The sequence below is a fragment of the Chanos chanos genome, chromosome 15, assembly GCF_902362185.1.
Source record: "Chanos chanos chromosome 15, fChaCha1.1, whole genome shotgun sequence".
NCBI lineage: Eukaryota > Metazoa > Chordata > Actinopteri > Gonorynchiformes > Chanidae > Chanos > Chanos chanos.
Window position 1 is genome coordinate 3,397,659 of NC_044509.1, and position 25,818 is coordinate 3,423,476.

General features: G+C 41.3%; 1 protein-coding gene and 1 non-coding gene across 2 annotated transcripts; both read left to right on the forward strand.

The window, feature by feature from the left end:
- The first annotated feature begins 1,543 nt into the window (after positions 1-1,543).
- LOC115829058 (U1 spliceosomal RNA) lies at positions 1,544-1,700 on the forward strand. Its single transcript, XR_004025984.1, has one exon. It is a non-coding gene; the product is annotated as a U1 spliceosomal RNA (small nuclear RNA).
- A 9,103-nt stretch (positions 1,701-10,803) lies between these two features.
- LOC115828831 (transient receptor potential cation channel subfamily V member 1-like) lies at positions 10,804-23,372 on the forward strand. Its single transcript, XM_030792930.1, has 17 exons — positions 10,804-11,333; positions 11,656-11,813; positions 12,393-12,545; positions 13,205-13,342; positions 14,243-14,341; positions 14,488-14,678; positions 15,151-15,327; positions 15,838-15,993; positions 16,260-16,273; positions 16,807-16,885; positions 16,986-17,056; positions 19,481-19,646; positions 19,980-20,046; positions 20,806-21,161; positions 21,682-21,800; positions 22,605-22,708; positions 23,314-23,372. The coding sequence occupies exons 1-17, from the start codon at positions 10,804-10,806 to the stop codon at positions 23,370-23,372; spliced, it is 2,637 nt and encodes an 878-aa protein (XP_030648790.1).
- Positions 23,373-25,818: the final 2,446 nt, after the last annotated feature.

The window sequence follows — 25,818 nt, forward strand, 5'->3', positions numbered from 1 at the left end:
GTGCCTCTGGAGAAAAACTCTCTGGAATACAGACTCTTAAAGGACAGCCTCCCTACAGACTTTCTCACTTCTGTAGCTTTTTGTTTTCTTTCCCCTTGAAACTGGTGTATTGCGTAAACGTCCTTGGGACGTTTAGCCGAGATGGTGCCGAATTAGAGAAAAAGCCGGAATATTGTCCAGAGACTGAAACAGTGTCATATGAGGCCTGGCTGAGTGAACTAAAGGGTGTTAACTAATCTGTACATTTAACACGATATTTCCCACACTAACAGGACTAGAGAACAGATAAAGTTAAGCATGTTTAGCATTAAAATTGGGTTTCTCTAAATCCCGGGGGTCGAAAACACAACAGTAAATGTCGCGAGCGAATGGCTCTTTCCGCCAGGTTACTGTGCTTTTGCTGCTTTAGCACAACAGCTTGTAATTCTCAAGCTTGTCAAATGCATTTCTGTTTTACTCAAAAGGTCCATATATCAAAGCGCGTCAGCGCAATTCAGCGGCAGGGAGTCGCTTACAAATGGAACGGCATTACTCAGAACCGTCAGGTTGACATGGACGAGAGCCGTCTCGCCGGAACGAAAAGTGGAGGGGTTTTTTTTGTGAAAAGAACGCTGCTGGAAGAAGGGAGAGAGAGAGAGCGAGAGAGAGAGCGAGAGAGAGGGGGGTGGGGGGTGGCGGTGCTGTAACATCTGAGCTTTGTGGGGCTCAGTAATAAAATGGTGACAGGTGATGTATGACCTGAGACTTACCTTTTTGGAGGGGGTGTGCATTTTAATGAGTCTGTGGGAGACGAAATTCCCATTATTTCTAAGACCAATTGAGCATGAAAAATTGGACACGAGCTAAATAAGCCATGCCAATAATGGAGAGTATTATGGTATGCCAGATGTGTAATCTAAAGATGTATGATAATGCTGATCAGAAATTAGTCAAAAGCCACACGGACATTTGTCATTCTGCACAGTGGGACGGTCAGCAGACAGCTGTATGTGTATGTAATTTCTCTGCCAGTCCACAAGGGGGCGATATAAACAGCACCCTTTCCCATTATTTTACTTTATACCACAATCTATCGTCCAGTTCAGAAAGAACATGTAATTTGTATTACTTCAGCTGATTTTATATATTTTATATTTTGATCATTTATGTATGCATTTATTATGTTTGTATCTTTCTATGTTGTACATTTCAAACATATTAACTCGAGACAGTCAATAAGCATGGAAAAACACAAAGGTGCTTTAAAACAATGAATGTGCCTTTGGGAAGATTTTTAACTCACAAGCTCTTGGAATCTGCAGCACATGTAATAGTAATATTCCATACCATGTCAGTACTGCAATCTGTTGTGTGTTTGCAACTACTGAAATCCTACATATGACAGTCTCAACAAATTTAGGGATTAGCTATACATTCTGATTACAAAGCATGGTTAAGATACTGAGATCTCACACTTAAACTGGACAATTAGAGTGAAGAATCTTATTTCTAATGTTATGAATTAAATGAATAAAGTTCAGGTCCACAGCTTTTGGTCATTGTTTTACTTACCTGGCAGGGGAGACACCATGATCACGAGGGTGGTTCACCCAGGCTGAGGCTTTGCCATTGCACTTGGGCTATGCTGACCTCTGCCAATTCCCCAAATGCGGGAATCTCGACTGCGTAATTTGTGGTAGTGGGCGACTGCTGTGTGCTCTCGAGCAAGGCACTTAACCCCAACGCTCCCTGGGCACAAGGAATGCTGCCCACTGCTCCTGTGTCTGGTGTGTGTGTTCTCTACTGGTGTGTTGGATGGGTTAAATGCAGAGGACAAATTCACTGTTCTCTCTGTGTGTGTGTGATCACGGAAACTTACATTTTATCTTCATTATGCCTAATGTTTCAGCGGAAATCAGCTCTGAATTCATTAATCAAGCCCTGATTTTTTTGAAACCCTTGAATTAAGATCTGAACTCCAGTGCCTCACTGCCCTGCCGTCCCCTGAATATGTAACAGTGTTCCTTCTTTGGCTCAAATCTGTCAGGGAAAATGACGCAGGAATCATCCGAAGGACGTCTTGCAGGTTTGGCCGCGTCTTCAGCCCAGTCCCTGAGGCACCCTCCTCAGCACCGTTCTGCCGAACCACTGGATCACATCTGTCTGAGAGTCATACAGTCCTGTGTGTTTAATGTGTGTGATCTGTGTTAATGACTGACTAACAATCAGGGCTCCAACACTAAGGTATAGGATTGGTAACAGTAACAGTTGCTCATGTTACAATCACATGTACATGTCAAATAAGTAGATAAATAAAAATAACAGGGCCACTGACTGGCGCTTTAAAAACACGTGACCAATCGCTCATTCATGCATTCTGCTTGTTTTACACAGCCTAAACATACCAGCAAAACAATAAAGCTTCAGTGAATCACGTCATAAGTGGTTAGGTGGTGATAACTTGTCTATTTACCAAAATGGCAAAAAAAAAAAAAGAATTTCTTGTGACATATAGATAAATGTATTAGTAACAATCCTGTTTACCTCACTAAAGTTCTCTTCCACCCTGTGTTTCAGCTTCAGTCCTGACAATCCTGTTTACCTCACTAAAGTTCTCTTCCACCCTGTGTTTCAGCTTCAGTCCTGACAATCCTGTTTACCTCACTAAAGTTCTCTTCCACCCTGTGTTTCAGCTTCAGTCCTGACAACCTGTTTACCTCACTAAAGTTCTCCTCCACCCTGTGTTTCAGCTTCAGTCCTGACAACCTGTTTACTTCACTAAAGTTCTCTTCCACCCTGTGTTTCAGCTTCAGTCCTAAGAACCTGTTTACCTCACTAAAGTTCTCTTCCACCCTGTGTTTCAGCTTCAGTCCTAAGAACCTGGTTACCTCACTAAAGTTCTCTTCCACCCTGTGATTCAGCTTCAGTCCTGACAATCCTGTGTTAGACACTGGTCCATTACAAAGCTGATAACAGGAGGCTGGGCACACACGTACACACACACACACTCACAATTCACTGATAAAGAGAAAGAGTTAATGAGTTGAAGAGGTGAGTCGAGGGACTGAAGTGAATGAACAAAGTTTCCACAATCACAGGTGGGTTTTTTGTTGTTGTTATTGGAAGGGCCAAACCATGAAGAAGTGCTGTGACTTCACTGGTGAGAAAAGGCCACGTCAAAGAAGAAAACATTCTCCTTAACATTCTCAAACTCAGAAATCTGATATTCATATGCACAGTAACTTAGCTATAGATATGACTTACGTATTACACAAAAAAGGAAAAGAAAAGAAAAGAAAACAACAACAGCAAAAAAAAACAAAACAAAAACAAAAACAAACAAACAAACCAAAAAAAACAGCCTGCGATAAAATCACATGCTAAGATAGTTTGTGTTGTTATTCAAGTAAATTTGGCCAATATTTCCCCCAAGTGGCCACATAGAGTATTGCATAGCAGTCCTGAAATTAATTTTCCTTTGCCAAGTATTTTCATTTTTAGGGGAAGGCTTTCCTAATCTTCGTCAACTGATAACAATATAAATACTGAATGGCTGTCTACATAAACCCATTCATCTTTGCAAATCTGTGTTTGTATGGAACATGCTCTTATATTAATTTACACATTAACTCCAGACACTTTCTATGGGGCATCATGGACAATAGCATCTGTTACACAAACATGTATGAATGTATAAACTTTAGTATAGAGTGTTAACTTTCTGTGTAGCATGCTGTATTACCAGGAGCCTATTCAAACAAATGGACAACTGAAAATGTGGGTCTGGGTGAATTTTTGACGTGATATTCTCAAGAACAGTTCCTAATGGTGACTGACTCTGACCCTCTGAATATAACCCTCACCCTAAATGAAAAACTCCACTGATCTACTGGTCCAGTGTTGTTCTGAACATAACCCTCACCCTAAATGAAAAACTCCACTGATCTACTGGTTCAGTGTTGCTCTGGGATCCGATATCTTGTCCAGTCTCTTCAGGTAAAGTTTTTAGGGAGCGTCCTTTTCCAGGATGAAGTGTGGGGACTGGAAGCAGACAAAGCGTTCCTGTTATCACCGGTCTATAAGAAAGAGACTGATTCAGTTTTAGATGTGGTTACGGCTTTGAGTGCCCACAGCGTATTTCAGACATATTTTAATTCTCCAAACAAATGTACAGCAAAAAGATTAGCAAGCTATGGCGGTCATAATAGTGAATATCCTTGGGGACGAGAGGGTAATATCCTTATTCTTCTATGATACGTCTGAATGGCCCATCACCGACAGTTAAAGCACTCACTGAATATGTTACCGATTATCAGCGTAATGGAACATCAATATGGCTACCCTTTTATCGTGTATCTTTCACACACACACACACACACACACACACACACACGTGTGTGTGTGTGTGTGTGTGCCCAGTCTACCCTTCTCCTCAGCTCTCTCAGGTCATCTTAGGATGTGCGTGGTGCTCCTGTTGTTCCTCCCTCTTTGAAATATTGAACCAACAACTTCATTCATTCGGAAATATATGTATGAGAGAGAAGAGGAATACTGTTTGAATGTTGTTGCATATAGTTCTGGAAATGAAATGAACTTAAGCTGGACGATGATCTTACCAGAGTAAGTACAGGCATGTGTGTGTGTGGCCAACATTAGTGTGCATGCTCACTGTATATTTATGCATGTTTACACAGTGAGAATTTAGTTTGTCCAAATGGGAGAGAGAGAAAAAACAGGTCTCTGAGGCGTTAATGCCAAATTGAAAGTCATAAATGTTTGTTCCATGTATTTAATGTCCTTTTAATGTTTGAATCTTCTGTCAGCGTTTATATTCGATTACATAGACTCCTACCTCTATTAATAAAAAACAAAAACAAATTCATTTGTACGCCCGTTTGCGGGTATACACAAGCAGCGTCTGGACCCAGTGGGCAGGGTGCTGAGGATATCTGGGCTGGGTTCCGTGCTGTTGGTTTCACTTACTGTACAGAGAGTGATGAGAGTGGAATTCCTTTTAGTCTAGAGATGTATGAGAAAATGGGAGAGAGAGTACAACAGACAGAGAGAACACGAAACAAACAAGACCGAAACTGTAGGTCATTACATCCGTGGTTTTATCTGTCAGCGTAACGATGAGATGTTCATTCTGATCGTCGTGCAGAAACTGAATGCTTCTGATGCAAACTAAAAAAACAAAAAAAAAAAAACTACCCAGAACAGAACAAACAAACCCATAAAACTAAACAAAAAAACCCCAAATTTGAGTTTGACTTTGATGTTCAGACGAATGAGATCCATCTCCAAAGGGGAACAAAGAGAGACAGTAATAAATTATATTTAAAGTGATGCCATTTTAATCGGAATGTAAAATTTAAATATAGTAACTCAGCCTGGATCTGTCTGAGCTAACTGCTGTTTTTTGATGTCCTGTCATACGACTTTTCAGTTAATGTTCATACCACATAATGTAAATGCAGAAATGACTGACTCCTTGTAAAGTTTTAAAGAAGAAAAAAAAAAACTCCGTTCATTGCTGCTGAGCCGCACTGTTTAATTAAGACAATGCATCACAACATGTACCAGGAATGTTTTAAGTGTAATTAACAGTAAATGAATAGCAGTAGGGTATAAATAAGCAATTGTGACTGAAGTTGTTCGACTTCTGATATACTTTCAAAAGTTAATTTGTCCATTTTAAGGAGTGAGGGGGCAGACAGAGTGAAGTGGGGACATTAACCCCATGATTAATTCCATTGTCCAGGCCGGTTGGGGTCAGTTACAGTGGTCAGTCCTGAAGAGGGGGGGGTCAGAGCTGTGCTGAGACAGGAGGGCGGGGCACCTTTTAGCCAGCATGCACATTCACAAGGAACTGAGAGAACTTTTTTTTACCAGGTCATCATGTTTGTTGAAGACTAGACAGTATGGAGTCTGGCATAATGTTGGTTGTTTATACATGGGCCTTGACTTCAAGGGGCAGGAGACCCAGGGGGAGGTTAGAGAACTGATGAAAACTGGTGTCTGAAGTGGCCTGGACGCAGAGAGGCTGTGATGTGCTGTATGTATGTGTTTACAGCGCATAGTGAATGAGACATCACGTTACCAGGTTTTGATAGGGCAGGTAGACAAGCTTCAACAGCTAGAGTGGGATCAAACACTGACAGCAGGGAGAGTGGTCATCAGCTTAGGGATAGTAAAATAAATGACAGAGAGAGAGGGAGGGTGGGAAGACAGAGAGAGAGAGAGGGAGAAAGAGAGAGAGATAGAGAGCAAGCGAGAGAGAGAGACAAAGGCAACAAATTCATGAGGGCTCCCTGAGACATCAGTAACTCACCAGCCATCTCATATCTCATAAGAGTGATGGGATGCGACTATGGAGTTACAGCAAGGGCACCTCAGTTCAGCAGACAACTCAGTGTGAGTGTGTCTGGTCCGGCTCTCTTCATCTGAGTAAAAGATGAATCTGAGAGGTTAGCCGGTCTCAAGCAGGGTGGCTTTTCAGTGTGACTGGCTCTGCACCGGCACCGGCACCGGCACTGGCACCGACACTGGCATCGGCACTGTCCTGGTCGAAAAGAGCTAAACTCTTTTTCAGTCCAGCCTTAAAGACAGAATGGAACAGATGAATTCTGTTAGTGCGTTAGAGGGCTATTCTACAGCAGAGGCTTCTGTGAGACAGTGTTCTCCTGCACTGGTGGCCAACGCCTGCGACACGGCCAGTGTGTAAAAAATAAATGATAGCCCCCTGAGACACATTTCTTAAAACATATAGACGTCTTTTACTGTCTTGAATGGGCATGGAAGACGGTGGGGTTTCTATCAAATTAATTTTTCTTCATTTCTGTTCTTTTGAATTATTTATTACCCATTATTTTACAGTCTGGCCCCCTTTTAGTGACCTCTGATTAGAATCATTTCACGTTCAGACGGTAGGTCAGCTAATTGTGACTGCAGTACGGAGGCTGATAGACGGGAAGATGTGTCCTCAACCACACTCCAGTCCACAAAAGCACCACTGAACGCTTCTCAGAAGAGTGCAAAATCATCAGAATCTAAATGCATAACAGGCATCATATTACATTTATTATTCTGTTGTTCTCGCGATGTGGGCAGTCAGCGAGAGAGAGAGAGAGAGAGAGAGAGAGAGAGAGAGAGAAGTTCCAGAAAGCTCCGAGCCAAATCGCTTGGCAATCTAACACAAACAATATGATTTTCATGTGCTACCGTTGGATTTACACCAAATCAGACAACAAGTCTGAATCCTCCCAACACCCCGCTGTGTTAAGGGAACGCTTGTTTTTGGTTGGCTGGTTTGATTGGCAGAAATATGAACGAAGATCACAGCACCGTTAGGCTGCCTCATCAACATCCTTGGACTTCCCAAATTGTGTATGTCATCTGAGCAACACGCTGAAAATCCTGTCACAGTGAGGGCAGAGTTTCTGATGCGTGGTTACATCTGATGAAAAGGAATCAACAGCCAAACTGAACATGCACTGAACTGCCAATCTTGACTGTGCGACCAGAAATGACCAGGGCTTGACCGGCTTGACTGGACAAGACAAGACAGGGAATCTATGTGGTTCCTACAGGGACATTTGAAATTTGGTTATTGTGGTGATAAAGACAATGGAGGTTCACTCCAAAAGGCCACATGTCTGAGCCATCAACACCACAAACACTTACAAGCCCAATGAGAAACCTTTTAAGTTGCTAGTGACAACTGTTCCCGGCTCAGTGATAGAATGTTCTGCATTCTTGCAAGTCAACCATGTCAAACCTATAGCCTACGCCTCAATCTATACCATACAGCCTTCAGTAGCCACAGAGAGGGCTTTGTGTGGAAATTAAAGCGAGTTCTGACACCACTGAAGGGGTCATAGCCAGTAAAACAGTATTTAGACACATTCCTGCATACATACCCTTGCACTACACAACAAACATGGCACTATAAAGAGTCACCTGCTAAGCTTTTTCTGCACTGAAGAGTATGGCCTGATGTGAACTTTCTCAAATCTGTTTTCAGTAATGGGCGAACCTCATGACTGCCAGCTCTTTAGATGATCAGCTCAATCAAAATAAAGACAGTTTGCTATGGATGACACTGGCCCTTCTCCACTCCAAAGGGAGGACACCCCCGCAGTGGACCAGTGTCATTCACTGTACCCGTTGGAGATACAAATATATGGAGAATTTGTGGGTCAGACATTGTTTCATGAACAACCATAAGATCCTGAGAGAAATTTGGCTTTTTGGGTAGACACACCATGTTCTGAGATGAAATGAGCTCCTGTTTCATGCCCCGTGGTATAAAACAATACGAAATACTTCCATAAATATACTGGTTTCGTGTCCAAGTGTGTGTGTGCAAGAGTGTAAAACACTGGTTTCATGTCCAAGCGTGTGTATAAGCCAGTATTGCATTGTTCTAGAGCTAAAGTCAGTGCGACAAAAAAGGGTCTACAGAAATTCAATTCTGGTGCATCATCTGGGTGACAAACATGCTATACAATTAGACAAGCTGAATCAGATACACTGAATCCTAAGCATTTCAGACGCTTCTTTTATGTCTTGGGAATGTCCTATGCAAAGGTCAGTAAAACAGTAGTTGAGTTTGAGGGTAAAGGTTCGACGGAACATCATCTCTGCTCTTTTGCACTGCCTGACTTTGCAGTCTTGGTCCTTTTTGTGGCGTCAGCTCAGGATCATTTAAGGGTCAGACATTAGACTAGTTAACCAAGAACACCACATGTGGGCTGACAGGATGGGCTTCAGACAGCATGATATCTCTTTACCACATCATAACAGTTTAATGATAACAGTCATCAGTGAGTTGTTGGTGCAGATCACATGTCTGTCAACCAGAGGATGATGGGCTCTCCTCAAGGCTCCACCCTGATTCAGCCTTGGGGAGCTTGTCTTTCCTTCTTCTTTCAAATAAGGCAAAGAAGAATATATCTAATGGATTCACTCTAAGCTGGGTTTGAACTGCAAAACCATTTAAAAGGACCTGACTGCCTGTGATATTTTCACTCACATCATGACAGCTGTAAGTGAACACGGTCACTGGGCCAACGTGCCCGAGAGTGAAATTCCATTCCCAATTACAGCATTGTTTGTACAACAATGACAATAATAATGACGATATTGTGCTTAGTGTGGGCTCTCTAATAAGAATGCCACAGGGGCACCAGTTGATTGAGCCAAAACACGAGAACTGACTGGGGATATCAGTATTCTAAACTGCTCTCCAGGCGCAATCAGTCCAACAACTCAAAATTACAGCCTTCTAACAATGGCCTTCCCCCTTCCACAGACCCTACAATATTCATTTTGTCTCAAGGATTTCTAAAGAAGTTAATCATGTGGTGGACACTCTCATTTAATGTGCTGTTTTAAAGAGGGCAATGCCTTCCTTACGGCACGGTGCCTTCATTTTTTTCAAGTAGTGTTTGGATGTTCACATCTGCCTCTCTCTGTGTTAATGTCTCACCCTGGTCCTCATGTGTCCCCCTCTAGTGGTCAGTTTGGGTTCTGTCCCCCTGTCCCTCTTGTCTCCGTTTTTTTGTGGTCAGTTCGGGTTCTGTTCCCCTGTTCCTCCAATTTCACGCCCCCTGCTCCTCTGGTTTCCCTCTGTCTTGTTGGTCAGTTTTGGTTAAGTTCTCCGTTTACTTCCTGAGTCCTTAGTTCAGCCTTGTTAGTTTATCATCTGTTCCGCCTGTCATCAGTTTGTGGTCTCTTGTGTAAGTACTCCTTCTGTTTGCTCCTGTCTGACATTGTTTGGTGTTAACTGGAAGTTGTGTTTGGTTTACCCCACCTGCCTTCAGAACCTGCGTTTTTTGTAAGTCTTGAAACCTTTGGCTATGTCTACTGAATAAAGAGAACACTGATCTGCAAGTGCATCCAGCCTCCCTCTACAAACGTGACAGTTAAGTAATTTGAGTAATTATGGTTCTGAAAGTGATGGTCAAGGTTTAATAAATCAATAAATGCCCAAATCCTCCATTTACATGACATCTATCTGCCTCTCTTGCATCCTCCACATGTTATTTTACTGTTTCCATCTATAAGAACTAACACTCCCACAGAAGCATCCAAAACTAACTCATGAGTTTTGAGAGCTCACCCAAATGTGCTTAACACAGGCGGCCAATCTAACAATGTGTTAAGGCCATTGAGGCCTGGTTACAGCTGAGGACCCAAAAGCAGACTCAGGACAAAAGAGGTGACTTAGTGGATGTTTAATGAAGTAATCAGTCCAGAAACAAAAGGCAAAAAAATAGCGAAGGCACAGGTAAGGCTAAGGTAAAACATGGACCATATAGAGTGTATGTTGATGCTTCCAGAGGGTTAAGACACAACTGGTGTTAAGAACCTGCTCACACATTGTGACCCTGCATTGAGCATCAGTCCAGCAGGTAATTCATTATGGCATGTCTGGAGGTACATCATATTATAATGATTTAATTGTCACCAAATGTGCTCAATTACAGCTCTTTTGGGTTACCTAAACAGAGAAACGTTGAGAGCAATGTCTTAAGTTCCATTCTTTTTTTTTTTTTTTATTGCTTTTGCTTAAAGTCAGCTGAAGTTCAGATAGTGGGCTTGTTATCTCAGACAACCACGCATGGTCTGACATACAGGAAGATGCTCGATAGGTTTCCACAATGCACTCTACATAAGCACCAACACCCAGTCTTAATCTTGCACAGATGCAAATCAGGAGCGCATCGGCATGGTCCTCTAGCATAGAGGATGTCATATAACAGCTTTTCGTGAATCTCTGGTCCCTTTCTTTAACAGCTGTTTAACTGAAGATTGAGCACCATGTGTGATTCAAAGACCAGTACGCCGAAGCCCGTCTCTCTGGAGGTTGCAGACAGTGCTAAAGAGGAAAAAGCAAAGGAAGAACAGGTTAAGAAGAGTCATCCAAAGACTGATCTGGCTTCAAGAGACACTCCCAACGCCACACAGCCCATGGACTTGAACGCTGCAAGCGATTCAAAGACCATTACGGCAAAGTCCCTCTCTGTGGAGGTGGATGACGGTACCAAAGAGGAAAAGAGAGAGGACAAAGAGGTTAAGAAGACTTCTCTGAAGGCAGGCCTTGGTTTGGGAAGCACTGATAAAGCCAAACAGCCCGTCGACCAGAACACTTCAAGTAATTCAAAGACCGTTACAACAAAGTGTTTTTCTCTGGAGGTGGATGACAGGACTGATGAGGAAAGAACAAAGGACAAACAGGCTGCGAAGAATCGTCCGAAGACCGACAAAGCTAAACCGCCCATGGACACCAACTATGAGCAGGAACGCATAGCTAGTAAACCACAAATACGATTAAACCTCAACTTTGACAAGTGAGTGATCTTTATCACTGACTTTCCATGTAAAACATGTACTGAGGTGATGTTAAGCAGCTTCATTACATTAGAATGACCTTCATATCACATCATCAAAGGTAAATGTATATGGCACATTCAACAGTTCATCACACAAATAGCGATATCATTGAAACTACACAGATCGATATTAGGGACTACATTTACCAACTTAGATCCTAGAGACAAGGTCCTATGTTTTTGGTATACTTATTTTTCCTGAATATCAAAACTGAAACTAATCCACCAATTTGAATTCACAATGTGCTTGTGTTTTGGTTGGTTATCTGTTTCCGTGCAGAGGAATCAGGGGGATAAAGGTGGACATGAAACAGAGAGCCATGGAGAGGTTTGATGGTGACAGACTGTTCAAAGCTGTGGTCAGTGGGGACAGAAGGCAACTGGAAGGACTGGAGAAACATCTGAAAGACACTGGGAAACGCTTGAGCGACTCCTTGTGTGAGGAAATAATCTTGCTTAAACCTTGGATTTTCCTGTGTCAGAATATAGACAAAATATAGACCGAATATAAAATAAGGTGGTCAAAAATAAAACAAAAACGTAAGGGTTATGGGGTGTTGCTCGTAAACTTCAGTGGTAAATCATTTCACCAGCCTAGACATTTTGTAAAATAACCAAATCCTTTTGAAGCAGATTTAATGTTCAAGTTAGATGCTCAAATGAACATTTCTCAAATGTCTCGAATTTTAAGACTCATTTGACAACCAAACAGATGCAGGATTCAATTTAAATATATATCTCGTTGTTTAACATTTAAAAAGATTTAGGCTGCAGAAGATTGGCAGCTGACTTCTGAACCTCACAAATGGCATTTCACTTACTTTCACATTCTCTCGTAAAAATGAATTCTTCAAAAAAAAAGTTCCTCGAGTCGACCAAGGCTTGTTTGTCACTGAACTTTACTGTGTTTCTTTTGTAGAACTGTAGTAAACATGCTCTAGAGTTCTTTCCGCAGGAAACACGGGTATCAAATGAACTGTAACACCGTTGATATAACTGATTTCTCTTTCTCCTCAGATACCATGGGTGGTAAATCAGCCTTACTGAAGGCTTTGTTAAACCTGAAAGACGGCAAAAATGAGGCAGTAGAACATTTGCTAGACATTTCAGAGAGGCAAGGCGACCTAGACAAATTTGTAAATGCAAAACACACCGAAGATCAATATGCAGGTGAGAAATGAAGACGTTACAGACTGAGGGGAAAATGTGGGAAAATGTATGAAAACATTAAAATGGCGTTAAGTACTGCTGCTTCCTTTGCGGTTAGTAATTTCTGCAGAGTTGAAAAGAAGGACAGTTAACACATCATTGCCATCCAGATTTCTGTGACTGGTGCAGTTCAGTTATCCCGTCCAACATTTGCTTTGACTGTCCATTCCTATTCATGATTTAGCTTTTGATGGATGCTATAGTAATAGGTGTATATAACCTGCAGTTATGTAAAAAAAAAAAGCAAAAAAAAAAAAAGCATGTCAGTTACACACAGTTGGATGTCAAATAATTATTTGATTTCTAAAGACCCCCAGCCAAATTTTGAATGTGTCACAACTCATGCAATCAGTGTGTTTCTTTTTTTTGGGGGGGGGGGGGGGGGGGGGGGTGTTGTTATATTTAGTTTGAGGAAGATCGGCAGGATTCAGTTTTCATTTTGACTTCATCGATGTAGCTTTGTGTCAGCCAATGGCAAAAAGTCCAGCTTCGCACACCGCAATTCCACGTTGTAATACAATGACATGTTAAAGCCTGAGGAGTTACTGCTTTCATCAGAAGCATATGCTGACAATGAAAACAGTTTGAGAAATTACAGCACCGTTTCATTGATTACTCAGGTCAGACGGCTCTTCATGTTGCAATTGAGAAAAGGAGTTTGCACTACGTGAAACTCTTAGTGCAGAAGGGAGCTAATGTCCACGCCCTGGCGAACGGGATGTTCTTCAAACAGAAAAAAGAAGCATCCTTTTATTTCGGTGAGTCCAATGCAGGAGGCACAGATGAAGAGCAGGTAGCAGACTTTGCTCTAGAACCTCCCTAACTGCCTGTTCCTTGGTCTAACATCACTCACTCACTCACTCATTTTCAAAGCTTCTTATCCCAATTAGGGTCGCAGGGGTGCTGGAGCCTATCCCAGCATTCAATGGGGCGAAAGGTGGGGAAACACCCTGGACAGGTCGTCAGTCCATTGCAGGGCAGACACACAGACAAACACACACACACACACACACATTCATACCTAGGGGCAATTTAGTGTCTCCAATTCGCCTAACCCACATGTCTTTGGACTGTGGGAGGAAACTGGAGCTCCCGGAGGAACAACACGGGGGAGAACATGCAAAGTCCACACAGAAATGACCCTGGCCACCTCTTGGTCTACATTTATATTTAGATTTAGCAAATTCTCAGGATTCAGAAATGCATAAAGCCTTGCGATTGACAGTTGCAGGTGAAGGAGGTCTAGGTCAACAAGTTATCAGTTAAATATTTGTGTTCTGTGGCAGACTCAGTAGAACAGATACAATATACAATGGCTGAGCAGGCACCAAACTTGTAGACTCTGAATTGACTGAAAATGTGTTAAGTTGAAGTTAAATTCATTTTTACAAGATGTGCTTGGATGGCAAACAAATTAAACGGGTAAATGGTTGAAGTTTCAGCCAAAACTATACAATACAATTGTGGGATTGAAAATCTTCAGGCTGTGAATTTTTTGTATAATCAGCCAAAAAAAAAAAAAAAATCATCGAAGCTCAAGATCACATGTTGACTTAGAACATAGTCATAATGTGTGTTGAACTGTCACATTGTTCATTAAATTCTTTGCTGTGATATCAACAATGTCTGAACATTGACACCAAGCTCTTGACCAACAGGAGAACTTCCTCTGTCTCTGGCAGCCTGCACCAACCAGGAGAAGGTGGTAGATTTTCTGATAGAGAACAAAGCTGATGCTGGACAGCAGGATTCATACGGTAACACTGTGTTAAGATAAAATTATGCAGGTGCTAGATGTCATAGAAACATATTTAGTAATCAGTAGAATGTTTTCGGCCACCAGCGGAATGCTTTGTACCTGTAGAATCTTAGAATGTTGTCTCCGTGGTTACTGTGGTCCTAGGTAACACAGTGCTTCATGCTCTGGTGGTGCTGGCTGATGACAGTCCTGAGAACACTGAGTTTGTTGTCAGGATGTATGATCACATCCTAATCAAAACTGCTGAACTTCACCCTAAGATCAGACTGGAAGACATCAAGAACAAGCAGGGACTCACGCCAATCAAGCTCGCAGCAAACACAGGAAAGCTTGGGGTAAGGCCTTGGTTGAATCTGGTGAGTCTGTCTGGATAAGGGATTCAAGGTCACTGACACCGTAGTTTAAGTTATATGAAGGTAAGTCACTCAGATTCATATTGCCCTTTCATTGTCATCATCATCATCATCATCATCATCAGCAGTAACAATACAGTAACAATAATAATAATAAAAATAATAACAATAATAATAATAATAATAATAATAATAAGAATAAGAAGAAGAAGAAGAAGAAGAAGAAGAAGAACAACAACAACAACAACAACAAGTATTATTATTATTATTATTATTATTATTATTATTCCTGATGTGATTCTCTGCTATAATAGTCAGGAAGTTAATCACTTAATATTATTATTCAGACAAAAATAACATTTTTTTGCTCATTTCAATCTCAGACAACTAAAGAGATGAATAAAAAGAGGAGCCATACATGAGTTACCCAAATCTTCTGTTTCTTATGCCATAGCTGTTTGAGCACATGCTGCGTCGTGAACCTCAGGATGAGAAGTCCATACACCTGTCTCGAAAATTCACAGAGTGGTCGTATGGCCCTGTCTACTCTTCCCTCTATGACCTGGCCTCTCTTGACACCTATGAGAAGAACTCTGTGTTGGAGATCATAGTCTACGGCAGTAAGATACCTGTAAGCATGCATAATCTTACACCCCTGAAAAGTCGGCTGTAAAAACCGGAAACGTAGAAAATATGAACAAGGGAAATTCTCCTTTTAAAAATCAAATAAACAAACAAAACAAAAAATTGATAAATTTGCATAAACATTTATGATTGTCCTGTTGTCCCGTTCTCTGGAAGTGACAGTCAAAAACACTGGGCATTTAATAGGTCTGTGTACTCACTGAGACCACTTTTAAACACTGAGAAGTCATGATGTTTACATGAATTCCAAGATCAGAATTACCCCATAGATTTGTTTTGGGTGTGATTTGGTTCAATTGAGAACAACATGACATTTTGTATGTACGAAAAGGATGAAGTATTTTCTTTTAAGGTATTTGTCTGACAATGCAAGGATCTTTCTCATGGATGAATGTCAATACGCTGTTTACGATTCCTTAAATTTCCCTGTATATAGGCGACTTAAGAATCCATAGACGTAAACTTCAAGACATACATGACTCTGCTCTGATTTCAGAATCGTCAGGAGATGCTGCAGGTTGAGCCTCTGAATAGACTGCTGGAGGACAAGTGGGAGAGATTTGCCCGTCACCTGTTTTTAATCTCTTTTGCCTTTTACGCCCTGTATCTCTGCATTTTCACCACAACAGCATACTGGCATAAGGAAGGCAGGGTAAAGTTATACCAACAGCTAATCTCTCCTAGAAAGACCTTAAGAAAAAAAGACACAACCCCACCCCCCAAAAAAAAATGAAAAGGGGGGTGGGGGGGGGGTGTTCACACAAGTTGTTCAAAAAAGGCCCTCAAACTAGGTGGACGGTGAATATACCTACCTATGTACATTTTTATAGTATTAAAAAAATGAATATTTTTGGTTGCATATACTTAGTCCCTTGCTCTGGACTCTACATTGCTCAAACAATGACAATGTGAAACTAGTCAAGTTTCCCTCTCTTTGACTGGTAGTTGGTTTAAAAACTAAAACTGGGTGAAAGCATCGTTTAAAACCACAGATCTGTTGTTCTCCTATGCTATTATTGTAGAGATGTTATGAAAAGTCTGGGAAGAATATTGGGGTTAAAAGTATATTCAAATAGAAGATTCAAAATACAATAAAAATCTAAGCCTAAATATAAGTACATTAAATACCTAATTTAAACAACTTGTTCCTCTAATTGTCCTCTTCACTTAAAGGATCTAAGCACATTTTAGGAAAATTGCTTATGTATGAGATCCCTACTGTCTTTACTGCTGAGTCACCAAAGATGAAAAATATGAATGACCTCATTATGACCACCACTGCTGCCCTTCAGTTAAATCTTTAAACAATAAACAAACAAACAAACAAACAAAAAAAACCCAATCTGCCTAACATGATTCTGATTACACAATATAAGAGAAGCAAGGACAGATTCAAGCATACTGGTGCGTAACAAGAGCTTGTCTGTTTTAATCGTGTTTACTGTGGTTAATTTTGACTCTTCTCCGTTCTTACTAAGGGAGGCCTGCATCTCACTGGTCAGGTCATCTCAGCATTGGGAGCAGTCTATTTCTTCGTTAAAGGGGTGTGTATGCTGGTCCCACATTCATATTCCACCTTTTTTCCTCCCTCCACTCAGTAAATCTACAGGAGGAATCTAATATGAATGTATCACCCATTCACAGCTGACGGATATGAGGCGAAAACCCCCAAAGCTACAGAACCTGTTAATCGATGGCTACTCTGAACTGCTGTTGTGAGTCATTTTTCTTTTCACGTACTTTGTCTCTGACATGCAGAGACCACTTTGTAAAACAAGTCAATGGTTCCATCGCACATTTAATATGTGGTTTCCTCTGTGCAAATAATTTGAAAGAGCACAGACGACTTCTATAGACTTTAATCAATACATAACATGAATGGAATTTCTCCCCCTCTCATATTTCAGCAGGCATCCAACACTAACAATACAGCAGCAACTGTAAATGTAATTTAGACATATAATGTTGATGAGATATGTATAGTACATGTCCTTTTCTGTTTGGGTTTCCATTATTGCCTCCCTACTCTCTGCATATGGTTGCTTTGAGTGCATTTCATTTAGAATGTGAGCACAGTTGACTCATGGTCTTCAGTTGGCTCCACTAAAAGTTGTGGAGATGGAAAGAAACGGCTGGGAACCTTGCAATGTGCACTACATAATACCCTGTGCTCAGGTCACATGCACAGAATATAGCACAGCCCAGCTTTGAGGAGGAAAGTCATTAAACAGACAACACCTTCCTGAAACCTTTACTATAGTTATGTACTGAAGAGGAATGCGTGAGGTAGTGTCCAGCTGTGGATTAGTCTGGAGTCAGCATCATGGATGCATAGGTCAGGTTAGCTTATGTTGAACACAAGCCAGGTACAAGAGAGTAAACATAAGAGTCAAAATAACTTAGACTTGAGAGGTGCAACTCTGGTACGCAGGAACAAGACCAGGTTAGGAGAAAATCCTCAAGGCGACAAAAGGCAGAGCCGTTTCATACCAAAAGAAAACCAGACTTGAGTAACAAACAGGTATATGTAAGGACTGAATTAACTGAATCAAGGGAATCAAGACAACACTCTGGGGAGCCTGGAGGTCTGGACGGAGCTGGCAACAGGACTGGAGGGACTGGGGAATCTGCAGGCGGAGGCAGTGGCAGGACTAGAGGGTCTGGAGGGAGAGCAGGCAATGGAAATGGAAGGTCGGGGGGCTTGGATCGAGAAAGAGACGAGGATGGAGGGCCCAGAGGAGAACAGGAAGCCCAGGGATGGCCAGTGCCTCCGAAGCAGCATGCACCTCTATAGTAACTGGATTCAGCATCCCTTACGGTGACTGGATCTGGAAGCCCTGTGGGCCAACAAGCCATAGCCAGAGCCCCACTGTGACTGGATTAGGACCTGGGTACTCAGGGAGTGGAAATAGGAAATGGAACTTCTGGGGCAACAGGAAGCAGCAAGTGCTGAAAGGACGCAAAGGTGGTAACATGGTGGGAATCAAACCTAGATCTCCCAGGTCCCAGAAAAAAACTGCTCTCCTGGATCCATCAGGTGGGATAGTTCTCCTGCTCCACCTCAGATTTCCTGCTGTCCCATCTAGCAAAGGTTTAAACAGCGAGGGAGCTGAGGAGATAAACTGGTTATGTTATCGACCCAGGTATTACAGGGTTGCAGAACCCAAACCCATTACCCTCCTCACACGTCAGATGCCCACAAACATCCAGTCAATCGATTGATCGATCACTGCCAACCATGTTGCCTCTGAACGGATACCAGTTTTAAGAACTCGGAGAAGAAGAGGAACTCAGTACTTCAAAGGGGACCAGTCATTCCACTCCACTTCAGTAGGGGTCAAAACAGTGCATCTCTGCGAGCTCAGGCTGGTTTGCTGCATCTGTGGTTTAGGGAAGTCTTCTGTCACAAATTGGTTGAGGAGACTGGATACATTTTCAGGTTACCAGATTTTACTGAACAAAGTGATGACCAGGAAACGGAGGCACAGGAGCACAAAGCAGGAACAAAATAGCATAAATACAAGACTCAAAATAACCCTTCGACTCACAATGTGGGCCACCAGGGCAGACCAGATTAGGACAAAGATTTCACAAAGATACAAAAAAAAAATGCAGAGGTATTTATATCAAAAGAAAAACCAGGCTCGATGACCAAAACAGGTGTAGGCAATGATTGAATAATTAACTGAATGAATCAAGGAAAACAAGGAGGTGACCCAACAGAAAACCTATCTCAAAACTGCCAGTAGATGTGGAGGGTGAGAACCAGGACACGACAGTCAGTAACTCTTTCCACTGCCTCTGTTATAACCTTGCATCTACTAATCAGTTCTGACAGATGAAATTGGCTCAAGACTAGACAGAAAGTTTTGCATTATATGTTCTATTTACTTTGTCCAGAGGGAAGTACAGAAAAAATGCATACAGTTATTGGGTGACTTAAGATAAATTCAGGTAATGTCAGCCACACATATGAATACAGGTATTGACAACAGGTGCAAGTTATGTTCAATGCCTCAATGTTCAAGGCTACTAAGACACAAAGGTAATCTGGATCTAAAGCTCAATTTAAAACCCAAACAAACCAGTAACTGTAAGAGTTGAGAACCGGTGTCTGTGTTTTCTTTTCGATCCCTCAGTTTCCTGCAGGCCATACTCTTTGTGGCCTATGTCGTCCTGTACGTCTGTGGGAGGGAGGAGTATCTGGGCTTCATGGTACTATGTCTGGCCCTCAGCTGGATCAACCTCCTCTACTATTCCAGAGGATTCAAACACATGGGGATTTACAGTGTCATGATCCAGAGGGTGATTGATATCTTCATACTTTTCTCAAGTTCAAACCCAGACTTGCGAAATGTGAAAGGGAATCTGTTTTGCAGGGTGATAGAACGCCCTTGCCCTTCTAAGTTCAAATTCTCAGAGAAAGGAAACAGCTTCTGAGAACGGTAAAAGTCAGCCCTAAATGTCCTCTCAGTTAGAGGGAAGACCTCCATAAATATTTATTATGTCTTAAATTCTTTGTGTCACACTGACTCTGAAGTGATAAGAAAACTCTGATTCTCAGAAACAGTGTACTAACCACTTCATCCCTCCGTTCATTACCACGCCCTCATTCACTCTTTCTCACTCGTCTTTCAGATCATTCTGGGTGACATCCTGCGCTTCCTTTTGGTCTACATTGTGTTCCTGGTAGGATTTTCTGCAGGTATCTTGTCTCTTTTGAGAAATCATGGAGCTGCATCATCTTGCCATAACAAAATTGTCATGTTAACAGCAGAGTTTAGGAATAATTATGACTTATTAGTTTTTAACATTTATTTTCTGCTGTTGATCCTTGAGGATTGGCCAGGCTGAGGATAGGAATTTCCTGGTCTGTCCTTGAGAGAAATTCTCAGGTGTCTAAATTGCAAAGATTGAGAGAGAGAAATTGTTTTTGGGCTAGTGAGTGCCCTCAAATCCTCCTTTGTGCATGGTTAAGTGAACTCTACAGATGCTTTTCAGCGAAACGACAAGGAAAAATTAGAGAAACCTTTTTTTTTAAATTTTTTTTTTTTAATGCTGAGCTTAGTGCAGTCTTTTTGATATCTCACCAAACTATGGTGCCCAACCAGGAAAGGACAGCGTGCAGTTAAGGTTTCAGCAATTAAAAAATAAGCCCTTTGGACAGCTCCACTAACAGTCACTGCTGAGTTAAGAACCACACGCACAATGAAGCAAAGTTAGCTCTGTAACCGGCGGCGCAAGATCAATTCCTGGCGCGAGAGGGCCGCATAACATTGAGCTGTGGATTGTGACAGAGGTGATTGTAAGATTTTTACAACAGTAATTGCACGGAAATAATGACCATTCATTTGCCACTGACTGGCCAGTCAGAATTGAGTGTTTCACAAAGCCTTGGGATACAAGAGTTAGTTAAAAACAGTGTTGCCAGATGATCTCAGCCTGTGTCTTTCACCCCCCACAGCTGTAGTGACCCTAGTGGACGAACCTCCTGACCAAAACAACACTGACCTTATCAAAAACCTGACATCAAAAAGCAACACAACCCTCCCTGTCCCCACGAGTGACTCTGAGGAAACGGACCAGGATAAGCCCAAGTTCCAAAACATTTACCTCGCCAGCCTGGAATTGTTCAAATTCACCATTGGCATGGGCGACCTGGAGTTCACGGAGAACTACAAGCATACAAAGGTCTTCTTCATCGTTCTCATCCTCTACATCGTCCTCACCTACATTCTACTGCTCAACATGCTCATTGCTCTGATGAACAAAACCGTGGACAGGCTCTATGATGAGAGCACCAACATCTGGAAACTACAGGTACTGTGAGGATACATTAATGCTGATGTGGAGCAGTTTCACTTTGGGGGACCTAACAAATTGCCCTTGCTCTGAATGAACACCTCCTGAGGGGGTCAAGGACTTGGTGAATGGAAAACAAGTTAAATCAGGGGTATGAATGCTGGGGTAGAAAAGGAATGCACCATTTGATTGTTCCTTAGGACCTTAAATACAGAAACAGTATCCCAGCCACTTTGTATGTGATGGTTTGCCGGATGCAACTTGCACTGCGTTTCATGTTTTGGTGGTGGGAGCTAGTGTCTAGGTGTAACTATGCCTCAATATCATTTAAAGACTTCTCTGACTTCTCAGAGACACAAAAAACAATTTTGTCTTTTTGCTGATTACATAACACATAAGTACCAAAATGAACACACTATCCATGGCCTTGCTCAAATAATGACACAGTTGTTTACTGAATCAGGGCTGAATTGACCCCTTCGATACTAAGTGCACAAACATGTATGTACAGTGAGTGTGTCCCTGTGTGTTTCTCCAGCGGGCCATCACCATCCTGGACATGGAGCGGTGTTTGTCGCAGCACTTCAGGAAGAAGCTACGCTCTGGGGTGGAGATAGACCTCCAGAAGAATGGAGAGGACTGCCGCCGGTGCCTAAGGTGACCTCTGACCTCCGTCCCTGCAAAGTCACCAAGACGTTTGTTTGAATAACTTTGAGATGTCACACAGGTTTTTTTTGTTGTTTTTTTTTTTTTTTTAAAAAAAACCTCATTCTCCCCATAAAAGCTGATTTTCATATGTACCTACACGGCAGAAACCAAATGAGTCGCTCCGTCAGGGCTGCTCATACCTACCCAGTGTGTAGACCAGTACAAAAATGTAACAGGGAGGGAGGCTCTACTGAGTTTGTGAATCTGCCCCATCTTCAGTGACCAATCAGTGGAAATGACTGTGCAGGTCAACCAAGAGATAATCCAACTCCACATGTTTATATCAGTGAAATGGAACAGAGGAATGGGGGCATGGAAACAACAGCAGATTCAAACAGGCTGAGTCACATAATCCCTGTCTTAACAGCAGCACAAAAAGACTTTAGACTTGACACTAGTGGCTAATGGAATTTCATTTGCGTTATTTTGGTTTTGGTAATGGACTGGGTGATGGTAATGGACGGCAAGATGTTTCTGGGAAGTTACCACAGATGTCTGACAAAGTCATTAACTGTATTAGGCATTTCACTGACTCACAACAAAATGATCTGAAATGATCAGTCTCTAAAGTCAATATGCAGCTACACAAAGCACTATTTTTTTCTTTTTACGCTTTATCAACTGAGACTGAGTAAACCCTAAACAGCATCACAACATAAACAAGCCCAGGAGAGTTACATTTAATTTCTTTCGCAAGAGTGGACTGAAGAGACAGATGAAGCAGTGGATCTTGTGTCTTTTGTGTTGTTTCAGAGTTGAGGAAGTCAGCTGGGAGAAATGGAACTCCAATCTGTGCATTCATGAAGACCCGGGGAACTTCGCAAAACCGTCCACCACAGATACAAAGCCTGAGAGAGGTTTGTACATAAAAACATTGTAGTAAGCTAATATGGCATGTCATTTTTATTCTGTCTTTGTTGTTTATCCAATGTTGGAAGTCTTAGGATGGCTGCAGAAAGTGTAATAGAGTGTAATAGATACAGAGGCATTTAGAGGTAAAGGGCAGGCAATGAGGCCACCTGCTGCCCCTTAGTAATTAGTATGGATGAAATGCAGAGAAGAATTTCCCTACAGAGATCAGCAAAGTATGACTCAACGTTAAGGAAAGCATTAAGTGTTGCTCATCAGACAGAAACAATAAATGCTCAAGTTTTTTTTTTTTTTTTTATGCCAAGCAAAACCAGTTACATGACATTACCAGTTACGTTAATGTGTTTCATCAGTCGTTGAATATAACGATCATCTCTGTAATCAGTAGCGGTAGTCACTTTGGCCCTTAATGTCTGAACACTTTTCTGTATTACTGTCACATCACTTTTTATGTCACTGCCACTCAGTATTTACATTAAAAAAAAAACAGCCAAGCTGTTACAATCAGGCTAATAATGCACCGGTCTTGCAGGGCAGAACTGGCAGATTCTATTTGGGGCTCTCAGAAGATGGCCACGCCCACAATTGCCAGACGAGGAAGAGAGCCAGAGGAGCGCCGTGTCATCTCCTATCCTAGACGGTGAAGATTAGCCAATCAGAGCGGACAGATTTGTGGAAACAACCGAGATGTGCTGGGGTCATGGCCTTTGCTCAGGGTGTCGGGCCATCAGATTACGGGTTTATTTATGATATATGGGATATACTGTAGCTTAAAGAACACACAGAGATCAGTTGGAAAGTTTTCAAAATTTACAAAGCTTTTCTTTTCTTTTTTTCTTTTTTTTTATCCTGAAATGGGCCTTCACTGTAGTGGTCATTACACTGCATTTCTTTATTGTCACTTTTAGCCATAGTTCATAATGTACCTTCTGAGTATTCAAGCTGTCTCATTTTCAGTGTAGAACTTTGAGTATCACAGACATAACACATAGGAGGATGTGGAACATGATATTTCCATCCATGGAAGGTGTCGAAGGGTTTTGTTTCATTTTACCCTTGAATTAAAGGGACAAGAGCAGTTTTATAGCATTGATATTGTTTCTCCACTCTGTAAACTGTCTTTTGGATAGATATGCTTTATGAGGATGTGTGTAATACATGTTGAGATGTAGTTTGTATGATCTTATAAACCTGCATGGAAGATAACAGTCTGAATTAATGTGTGCTATACAGAGGGCTTTTAACTCTTTGCCTTCTTGACTGGCATGAAACACACATGTAAAGCTGTTAGCAGGTGACAATATATGATTAAACACTGCTGCAGTACCCTCTAGTGGTCACATGGACAATCTACTGCAAAAAAATAAAGGTGGGGTAAATGCTTTTCTCTGCTGTTTTCTTTTGATCTCAAAGTAAGGATAGAATTAGGCAGAGGAAGAAATAACATTGCATGTTTACCCATTTGATCTCACACCCACATATCCATATAGTGTCTGTATCTATCTATACCAGTTAAAAGCAGGGGTGACCCCGAATAGTGAACTATTAGACGATTTGATCTAAGGAGCCTGATTTGACTGCCAGTCTAACAGTCGAATCATCACCATGTGGTTATGACGCAAGAATCATTCCATTCCAGCTATACGTCCGAATTTACATAGAATTGTTTGGTTTCTCCTAAAAATCACAATATATAAGCTGTTTTGGTATAAATATCAGCCTATTAAATAATACTGTTCATAAACATTTCAAAATAATCAAGTGAGTGCTGGATACAGGACATTTTTGCCGATTTAATTCGATTTGCTGACGTTGTGAAGTTGTTTAGCCAAAAGATTGGCCCTATCTGCAGTGCGAAGAGCTCATCAGGCCTCTCAGCAGTTATTTATTTGTTATTGATTAGGTTTATCCCATTCTATTTCATCCAAAATGTTATTGAACATTTTATTCTATTTTACGTTTACATTGTTCTGCACTTCATAGCATTAAAATGTCCATTTTATCTTCTGTGCGTTGTTTATGTTTATGTTAATCATTTCACGAACAATGTTTATTCCATGTTGTCTTTAATTTATAGGTTGTAGAGATTCACCTTAACTTAAAAAGATGAAAATCCAAGGCATGTGTAAGCCTGTAAACCTTTATGTTGTCATGGTAATTTTTCATTGGCCACTTTGATGTTTGATTTGCCGACACTTGAAAGTGGCCTCGTTTCAGTTTCAGTCGTTTCATTATAAAGTTGTTTCTGTGTGTGGAAAAAACAACTTTGTACCTACCCTCTCTGGTTTCTTTTCTACTGTAAGCTGTGGGCCTTCTATATTCTAAATGGGCATATTTATCATCATTATAAGGTCACCACAATGCAGCCTTCTCAAATAATGAATGAGAAAAAGGATGGAACACATCCTATTATAAAATAAATTCTTATGCCAAGTCAAGAGGACAAATTGTTGTCTGGTATGGAAAAAATGGAAGCCAATGTCACAAATGAGAATATGGATTAAAAAAAAAAAACATGATTCGACGATCAGTTGACGATATGCAAGACCTGACGAATCAGATTCGACTATGTAAATTCTTAGGTGGAGACACACCTACAGAGAACTTTTTTCCAAAAGTATGTTATCATCACAGCGAAAATAGCAACTACAAGTCCTGTCAAGATAACGGTGATGGCCTTCTGCGTGGTACAAGCCTCCCCTGTGGGAAACAGAAAGAGATAGTGACAGAGAGAGGGTGAGACAGACAGAAAAAGAGAAAGATAGAGAGAGAGAGAGAGAGAGAGAGAGAGAGAGAAAGAGAGACAGAGTTAAACATTGTAAAACATATATGAACAGTTTCAACACTGACAAAAACCAACATGCTCTCTCTGCATATTAAAAACTAAACAAAATTCTTTACTCAGGATATAAAATACTAACACTAAAAGCATCTCTATTCAAACTGCTGTTTATTCCTGAACTGGTCCTTGAATCTGAATCCAGTCAAAAATACTGTATAAAAACAATTAACCATCCTTACTATGAAACACAAAGTGTCTGTCTTTTGGGACAGCTCACCATCAACAGTTACATCAAATACACAGAGGATATCCTGG

Excerpts from the sequence above, each read along its gene's own strand:
- LOC115828831 (XM_030792930.1), top strand. The coding sequence starts at position 10,804 with ATGTGTGATTCAAAGACCAGTACGCCGAAGCCCGTCTCTCTGGAGGTT. Across the intron at positions 11,814-12,392 it reads ACGCTTGAGCGACTCCTTGT|ATACCATGGGTGGTAAATCA; the intron begins GTGAGGAAATAA and ends CTTTCTCCTCAG. Across the intron at positions 14,342-14,487 it reads TGGACAGCAGGATTCATACG|GTAACACAGTGCTTCATGCT; the intron begins GTAACACTGTGT and ends CTGTGGTCCTAG.